Here is a 9,217-nt window from a genome sequence, read left to right as displayed (position 1 = left end):
TGTATTTCTTTATAATATCAAATTGTTCTTGTAAATAAATCAAACATTTAATATACTTTAAAGTTCTAATAACTTAAAAAATGGTTAAAATTACAACCAGGATAGGGTAAACACCATATATTTCCCGTTATAACATGACCCAAAATACAGACAAATTTTAATGTTTGTCATATCTATTGTATAAGACAACTGGTGTGAATAGCAAAACCATCACTCTATAGACTAGCTTTTGTTGTATCATTGAAAATCCAGAATTATCAAAATAAAGGCGATTTTATATCATACGTTTCCTAAACACGCTAAAAAGCACAATAGAAAACGACAACCAATGTTTTGTTTACGTTTATCTCTGATCACAACGAAGAAACAGACGCATTTATACATCTGTGTATAAGTTAGATTTTGAATCAACAGCAATTTTACCAAGTATAGATTACATGTTGATTTTGTTATTATCAATGTTCTACTTAATTTTTCTTAGAACTTCCAAATAAATGAAAGGAATTCCATTTATATAATGTTTTTCTTTATGACGCCGCCTGAAACGGAAACCTTCCATTTGTTTACGCTCCATCTTCGATCACAATAAACAAACGAACGCAATAAACACACATGCTCAAAGTGATAACTAATGATATTACAAACATTTAGTAAACATTGTTATTACAAATATTTTACTTATGGTATCCATATAAATTCCTAAATTCGTAGCAAAGCTGGAAAACCTTTTATTCCTTATGCGTTTAATCCAGAATAGCAAACTGACGCTAATGACAGAATGATAATTTACGATAATTCTAAACTGTTACGAAAGATAATTGTCCTTTCTATATCCAAAATACTTTTCCTAACTTCAGTTATAAGTCAACTTGTACCCACCTCAATTAAGGAACCATATGCAAAAAAGGTAAAAGAAGAAGAAACTATTAGGCCTATTTCTAAAGTCATCAAACAATTAGGTTACCCCTATTACGTCCGATGTGAGAGAGAGAGAGAGAGAGAGAGAGAGAGAGAGAGAGAGAGAGAGAGAGAGAGAGAGAGAGAGTATGGTTTTAAATGTACTAAACAATAAATGATAGGTTATAACACATTGGTGCTTATGTAATATTAACTGTGTTGATGGTCTGAATAAATTAAGAAATGGTGTAAACAATTCTTTGTTAACGTATTCGTACGCGCATATTCGTGAGAGCGGAAGCTAGACATTAGCTGATGTGATCACAGCCAAAAGTAAAACAAAAAGAAGTCAGCAATACTCGATTTTTAAAACACACCCGAAATTTAAAAACATAAGTACATATTTTATTATAACGCAATTGACTATTTAAAGAGTAAAAATTTTCTGGAATAGAATGGTGTTTCCTAAAAAATAGTGGTTTGCTGACGAAATCGGATACCGTATTTTAAGCTATGATTGAAATGGATGTATACACGGTATAATTTTTTCGTTTTGTATTAATTGACACTAAGAAAACCAATTTTGGTTTCTTCATCTATTTATAAGTATTGTATAACACGAGAGAGAGAGAGAGAGAGAGAGAGAGAGAGAGAGAGAGAGAGAGAGAGAGAGAGAGAATCAGCTGTTGTAATTGAATGCCATGTTTTTGTTTCGCGAACCTCCTGAAGCAAGGAATTTATCGCCACAACTAACAATATCCATGTTAATTTCATTCTTAGACTCAAGTTGCCATATGTGAACTAAGGTTTTATTTCTTACGGAGAGAGAGAGAGAGAGAGAGAGAGAGAGAGAGAGAGAGAGAGAGAGAGAGAGAGAGAGAGAGAGAGAGAGAGAGAGAGAGAGAGAATTTCTGGCATCAAATTCTCTCTCCCTCTAGAGAGAGAGAGAGATTTATTTTACCGTCTACTCTACAAAACCAATCTTTGCAAATCAAATGTATACTGTTTAAAATATGACAAAACATTGCCGACTCGTTACCGAAGTTTAGGCTATTCACTGCCGATAAACGAACCCAGTCTACTCGTGAAAACCTTGAACGCCCGAAGGGAAAAATAAAGGGATTTTGACGAAGGAAAAATCTATTTCTGGGGAGAGACCTGTGGCGCCCGGTGAAAAGAGTCGGCCCATCCCTTTGACGAAGGAATTAACTAAATGGAAGACAACCTGTGAATAGTGGTTTTCACGCGCCTTTGCTTTAAACACGACACCCAAAAGGTGCTCGCGCGAGGGTAGTAACCTCAGCATTCCATGCTTTTTTCTTTCTCTGGTATAATTGGAAGGTTTTATCAGAAAAGATATATAAGAAGGACTCTTTTCACCCGGCGCCACAGATCGACCCAGAAAAGCTTTTATATATACTGTACTAAACAAAAATAATGCTTTAATATACCATCATTAACACTACCATTAAAATCATCGAAAGGTTGGAGAAAGATAAAGATTGCTGAGAACGTAACCACAATTCTGTTTACATTTTATCAGCTGGACTCGCACAGTTAACAGTTGATTTCATTGTTGATGTGGAATTTTATCCTTAAATAGGCTTTTTATTATGAAATTAGGTTAACAAGATGTAATGTTAATATTGTTTTGTAACATTTATTATAAATCACCGTATTTAGGGCTACCAATAGACTTAAAAAGACAATATATTTGATACGTTTTGTAGTCCTTGACTAGCAGACTTTGAACAGCTTCGCAGATACAGAAAATTTGTTTTTGAAAAATAGCGATCGCATAAAAGGGGAATCGTATAATTCGAACACGTATAATTCGGAACCCTACTGTGTGTGTGTATATATATATATATATATATATATATATATATATATATATATATATATATATATATATATATATATATATATATATATATATATATATATATATATATATATATATATATATATATATATATATATATATATATATATATATATATATATATATATATATATATATATATATATATATATATATATATATATATATATATATATATATATATATATATATATATATATATATATATATACTGTATATATATATATATATATATATATATATATATATATATATATATATATATCTGTATATATATATATATATATATATATATATATATATATATATCTGTATATATATATATATATATATATATATATATATATATATATGTATATATATATATATATATATATATATATATATATATATATATATATATATATATATATATATATATACAGATATATATATATATATATATATATATATATATATATATATATATATATATATATATATATATACATATACACACACAGTATATTTATATGTGGAAGCACAGTCTGAAAATTCAGCCTTATAATCTTCATTATTATGAACAACAGTTCATCCAACAACTTCACATTAGGAAATATATAAGTAAAGATCTTCACATTTCCTACATGATGACTAATGTGCTCCAAAATTTTAAGATTTAATCTCCTCTTTAGATTGCAGTTCTTTGCTAAAGTCTTTTGAACAGCACTAAATTTCATATATTAACCATGTAGGATTAAAAGGATGTTTCACTGCTTCAATTTTCTTGAACTATCTTCTTTGAAACTGCTGAAAGGCCCTGGCACCAAAATTTCTTGTTACATTCCCTCAATAATGTGTTGGGTAGTTTTAGGAGCTTTAGTCTCTCATTGTATACAACAATCCAAGATCTTCTCTTTTGAGTTCTATAGTAGATGAACATCATGAGTCCACATACAAACTCGCAACTGGGGATGTTTTAAAGGTACCAGTGCAGATTCTAAACCTCAAGTTGTAGATAATATGAAGTTCCTTCAACTTTGATGGACAAGCAGAAGAGTAAATCTGACAACCTTAAGCTTTCATCTACAAATGGAGTCATATAATTTCAAAATTTTTTTTTTTTTATTACCAGTCCAATCTAACCAAATACTAATTTCAGAATGTTAAGCAATATTTTCACTTTCATCTTTAGATTGTCTATTTGACTTTACCAATTAAGTTTTAATCTGAAGTTATACCTAAATATTTGACATTTTTTATTATGGTTAAACATTATCATCTGAAGTACTAGTTAGATTTTCCTCAGGACACCTGCATCTGAAGTCTTATAGCACCAGTTTTGGAAGGTAAAATCTAAAACCCTTTTCCAAGACTCATTTACTAATCAAATCTAAAGATTTTTCCATATACTGACATGTAGATACCATCATAGTTAGTAAAATACAATTCCCTGTTCTCTGCTGATTACAATAGTAAAACAAGTGACACAAAGAACAATGCTCTGGGGAACACCTTCCTCTTGGAAGAGAGATATAATTAGCAACTTTTACATTAAAGAACATGTCAAACAGAAACAGTCTATAAACCTAATCATGTTTCCTTTTAATACCACTATCAAACATCTTTTAATTCCATAGTGTCCAGTGGTGTCATAGGCTTTATTCAGGTCAAAGAATACACCAATTGTTTTGACACTAATTGGATTTGGTTAAAGTTTCAATAAAAGGTAAAGAGTCTGTAGAACAGCCCTAAAGAAAACCATATTGGAAAGGAGAAAACTGTCCATTTGTTTCTAAATACCACAAAAAAATAGTATTTATCATGTTTTCAAGAGCTTACAAATGCAACTGGTAAGGGCTATGGGTCTGTAGCTTGCTAGTGGGAAAGGTCCTTACTTGGTTTAGTTTCGGGAATAAAAAGATATTTTCCAACTTCCTGTGAGTATTCCAGTTTCCCATGCAATGTTAGACTTCTAAACGATTTTTTTTTTTTGCTTCATTACGAAGGGGGTTAAAACATTGAATATAGAATTGTATCTTCTTCACCTGAGAATGATACTTCCGTATAGTTTAGCGCATCTCAAGTTCTCACATACTAAATTCAGCATAATAAGACTCATAGGCCTCTTCAATTTAGCCTAAAGATATCTGAATATTTCTAATACTTTTTAAATGGAGGGTGGTTAAGCACTAGAAATCTGTGATAAATGCTCCCCTCATTTCTAAACGAGATATATGTGAAAAACTTTGGTTCAGTTGGAAAGTACTGAGTACACATGTGCAGCTCAACGGACAGAATCAGAACAGAGGCTCAGAGCGCTGTCAAACCTGGATGACAAGTGGATACTGGGTGCCAATTGCCAGATTTTCGATAATTCTTTATTGCCCATTACCAGCTATTACCAGAATCTACCCTACTAAAGGACGAAGTTTTATATTCAAGTAGAAACAATTAGCCTATTTAGAATTAAATTACCAAGTCCAGTTTTATTTTGCCTCAAAAGTATGCAAGAATTAAATGTTAAATGGTGAAACTGGTGCCATCATACCCATTTTATCGAAAGCAGGAGATAATAAATTTACAATGACATTCAGCATATCAAGAACTTACTCTGTAATACAGTTCCCCAATCTTCTTTTACATAAATCCAGAATGAGGTCATTTGTTGAGTTGGTCCAATTCTTCACTGGTGAATTAGTTTGCTGTTTGCTGTGAAAGCAATTACAGTATCATTAATTAGAAATATTTTGCAATGCAAGGCATGTACAGTAATTCCTAACAGGCATCACAAGTATTCCATTCCAAGCAACACCCCTCACCCACCAGCTGAAAACTGTTAAGTAAAAACAGAAATCTTATGATACACTCAACTCTCATTATACACGTGTTTGGTATTCATGAATTTCGTATGTGAAAACCTGAAATGTGACACCAAATTTTGTGACTGTGAAAAATTGCCATACATCACTACAGCATTAAAGGCATAAAATTTTGTTAGAAATTGCCAAATACTGTGTAGCACCATGTTAAAAAGTTCAAGTAACGTGAAATTAACCCTTAAAAATCACTAAATAATATACCTTTCGCCACAGAACGAAAGCTATGAATCAGCAATGAATGACAGTGAAAATATGACAAATTCAGAGATAATTTGTATTTTTCCCTAACTAATACAAACCTATAGCTATTTATATTAGATATTACTTCAGCAAAAGCTGGAAGGCAGCCATTAGATTTTAAGCACGAGGTGGCAACCCTATCTAACCATAATCAATGGGTAGGTAAGGGGTGGTTGGGGGGTTATCAGTCACCTATATCTACTCCACCTTCAATGAACCACACCACTTTTTGCTTGCAGGCAGGACTTACTGGGGGACAGGTGATGACCGGCCAATTCATGTAAATAGCTACAGGTCTCCATTAGGGAAAAATACAAATTATATTCCCACACTAACAAACCTTATGCTATTTACATTGGATGACTCACTCTTAAGAAGGTGATAAGTCCAAGTACTGGCTTAGTCATTGACCCGGTTTCCATAGTACAGTATTAGACTGTAATCAAGGGAAACCCTGCACTTCACATCAATACAAGCGAGTATGATAGCGGCCTGAGCAACTAAAAGTAGTTGTGGGAGATATCATAAGAATGTCCATGTAAGATGATGCTCCTAGTTAAAATAGGAGCCCCACACATAAAAAGACGTTTCCCAAGGCCTACCTCGCAGGAGGCGTTGGGAACGTGTACGAGTATATGAAAAAAATACTTCGTTACACGACAGAAGTGGTTATTACCTGCAGAGGCTGAAGTCAGCTTTGCAAAGGGACCCATGGTGCTGTTCCTCAAAGGAGGGGAAGGTGATGAAAGTAAAAGAGCCAGGCATACTTTCATTCATCCCAGTCTTACTCTGGGTAGCCAATGGCACAGTTTGTGTCACAAAGGAGCTGCTTGACAAAGTTATGGATGGATTCTGCCCTATAACATTCAGAGCTCTGGTTCACCTCTATGAGGAGGAGGAGAGGGATTTTGTGACTGGTATCGGGCCTGCGTCCAGTCACTTACGAGATCCTTACAACCTCCTCTGACCTTGCTAGGGTTAGTGAGGCGTGCTGAACCTAAGGAGCGAACTCCTTCATTGTTTTCCTGGCGTGAAAAAGAAAAACAATGATGAGTATCTGACCCAGTGTGCTATACCCTTGGGGCTATGTAATCATCCTTCTCGAGGTATGTCCAAGTAATTACCGTGTTACAGCCTTGATTACACGCAGGTTCCTAGTAGAATGTTACTTGGTTTTTTGCTGTGAGCGAGACGTTGAGGGAGACCCATAGGGTACTTCTCTCCTTTGGTCGAGTGTCACAAAGGGGAAGATCTGCAGTTTAGAGCCACCTGACCCATAGAAGGCTGTATTACCCCACTACAGGTAATTGGTTCAAACTCTATGGGGAGCAACGATTGGAGGAGATGCTCGATGGACGAACAAAGGTCTTTCGTTGCCTAAGCCTGAGAGCGTGATTCCCTTCGTTGGATATTTGTGAGTGCATGACTAAAATAGCACTCTTGGGAAGAGGAAAAAAGCAGACTTCACTTGACTCATCACGGAGTATATAGTCATTAAGGAAAACCGTAACGGGTTCTCCAGAGTCGTAGACGTGCCACTGACGAGGCTAGACCGAAGCTCTAGTAAAGTAACTTAATGAGATAAGTCCAACTATAAATCTGCACAGAAGTGGGGAGAAGCCATCTATTCCTTTCCCAAGAAAATTGCTCGTAAAAGGGAATTGAACAGGAGAGAGCAGTCCTTCTCCTGCAAAAAGGAGATCACTGCTTGTCATTGATATTCATTCCGCTTCCCAAAGGAAGACCTCTAAAACAGAGGCTGTATGAGGAATGCTCCTGCAGAACGGGTGGAGTCTATAAAATCCAGGCCCGTGGATAGGATACCATGAAGGGGAGACCACATAGCAGCAGGAAATGTTTTCTCGTTAACAGGAAACCAACAAATCACTGTCACCCCCCCCCCCCCCGCTACTTTCCCGAAGAAAGAAGGTGCCTCCTGAGGGGATTAAGAGACGATATCACTCATGCTCTCATCATAGTCCTAAGGACATATGGTCCTGTATGTGGCCTCCCTCCCCTTTTCTTTGATGCCTCTATAGGAAGAGTCAAATCCAGAAGAACGAGGAGATCTACTCCTGGGAGAGATTCTCATCAGGCAGTCTTTTTAATTAGGACTGTTACTTGCTCAGGTCTTGTAGAGGACCAAGAGAAGGACGATCCCTAGTACTGAGGGACCTGGGATCCGGTTAGTTCTTCAGAGGTCGCACTCGACGGGGACTAATATGGTCTTGTCGGACCTGTGGAAGTTTCTACAGGGTAATGACACAGTTTATGGATATCCTTATAGGATATGACCTTTGTGTCATTCCTTCGATTACTCGAACTATAGATCTATGTAAACGGAAGATGTCTTGCATGAATTCAAGATTCTAAAATCAGTCAGTAGGCCGAGGTCTTTCAGATGAGAGCTGATCCTATATAGGAGGCTAACTGGTTGATCCCAAAACCTTCCCTCTCATGACAAGGTTTGAATGTTAAGCTCGTCTCACGAGGAGAGACTAAAAGTAGAGACTTCTAACCAATGAAGCGCAAGGCTATATTCCGGCGTCCCCAGTCTTCCTATGAGATCGGATGTTCCAATCATGAGGAAGAAATTAAAGACTGCTTACCATTTCCTAAAGGAAGATGGAAGATACAAGATAGTACCCTTGTAGCTAATTCTAGACTCTCTTTCCTTGACGAAAAGACAACAGCCGATTATTTTGAGCTCGTGGGAGGGGTTCTCTTATGAGAAACTAATATTCATTCCCAACCACTCAGGCCTAAAGGGCTCCGGTTACTGGAGAAAATCATCGTCAGACTTCATGAACAAGCCTGAGTTTCATGAAGTGTAGATAAAAGATGTTTCCCCAGAACGGAAGCAGATGGAGGTTGAATGTGTTTCCACTAAGGTCCGAGGGCATAAGAGCCAATGGAGATTGGGAGAATACAGATTTTCATTATCCTCTGTTAATCCTGTCATGATACCCGAACCATAGCAAGTAAATTGCTATGGCTGTCGATTAGACAGCACTGAATTTTATTCTCTAAGAGGGAGAGAATAGCAGTAACCTCAAGAGGTTGTCTCTCCCGCTAGAGGGGGAGAAAAACAGATTCAAAGAATCTGCCTCCCTTATCACATCTGAGATCTGATTTGCTTCAAGAGTCACTTTAATCAGCGTAGTTCGTATTCAAGCAAACTCGGCTTGTGAGCAGCCCCGTAATAAACCGGACAACAGGGGAGAAGGTAGCAACCAAAGCAGCAACCCGATTCTTGAGGAAATTTGTTTTAAGCTTTCCTGTAGTATGAACGAGTTTACAAGAAAACATGTACATTCAAGGGAGATGAACTCCT

At 35.8% G+C, this 9,217-nt stretch overlaps 1 protein-coding gene across 3 annotated transcripts in view; it reads right to left on the bottom strand.

Annotated features, from left to right (window-relative positions):
* The window catches only part of LOC137653488 (E3 ubiquitin-protein ligase TTC3-like), a 216,890-nt gene that overhangs the window by 20,673 nt on the left and 187,000 nt on the right, over window positions 1-9,217 (bottom strand). For all 3 annotated transcript variants that reach the window (XM_068386934.1, XM_068386932.1, XM_068386933.1), the window contains one exon: window positions 5,375-5,473. In XM_068386934.1, coding sequence (XP_068243035.1) covers window positions 5,375-5,473 — 99 coding nt within the window. The remainder of the gene's footprint in view (window positions 1-5,374; window positions 5,474-9,217) is intronic.

This window comes from Palaemon carinicauda, chromosome 14, assembly GCF_036898095.1.
Source record: "Palaemon carinicauda isolate YSFRI2023 chromosome 14, ASM3689809v2, whole genome shotgun sequence".
NCBI lineage: Eukaryota > Metazoa > Arthropoda > Malacostraca > Decapoda > Palaemonidae > Palaemon > Palaemon carinicauda.
Note: the sequence above shows the minus strand (reverse complement) of the source record. Positions and strands in the feature narration are given on the sequence as shown.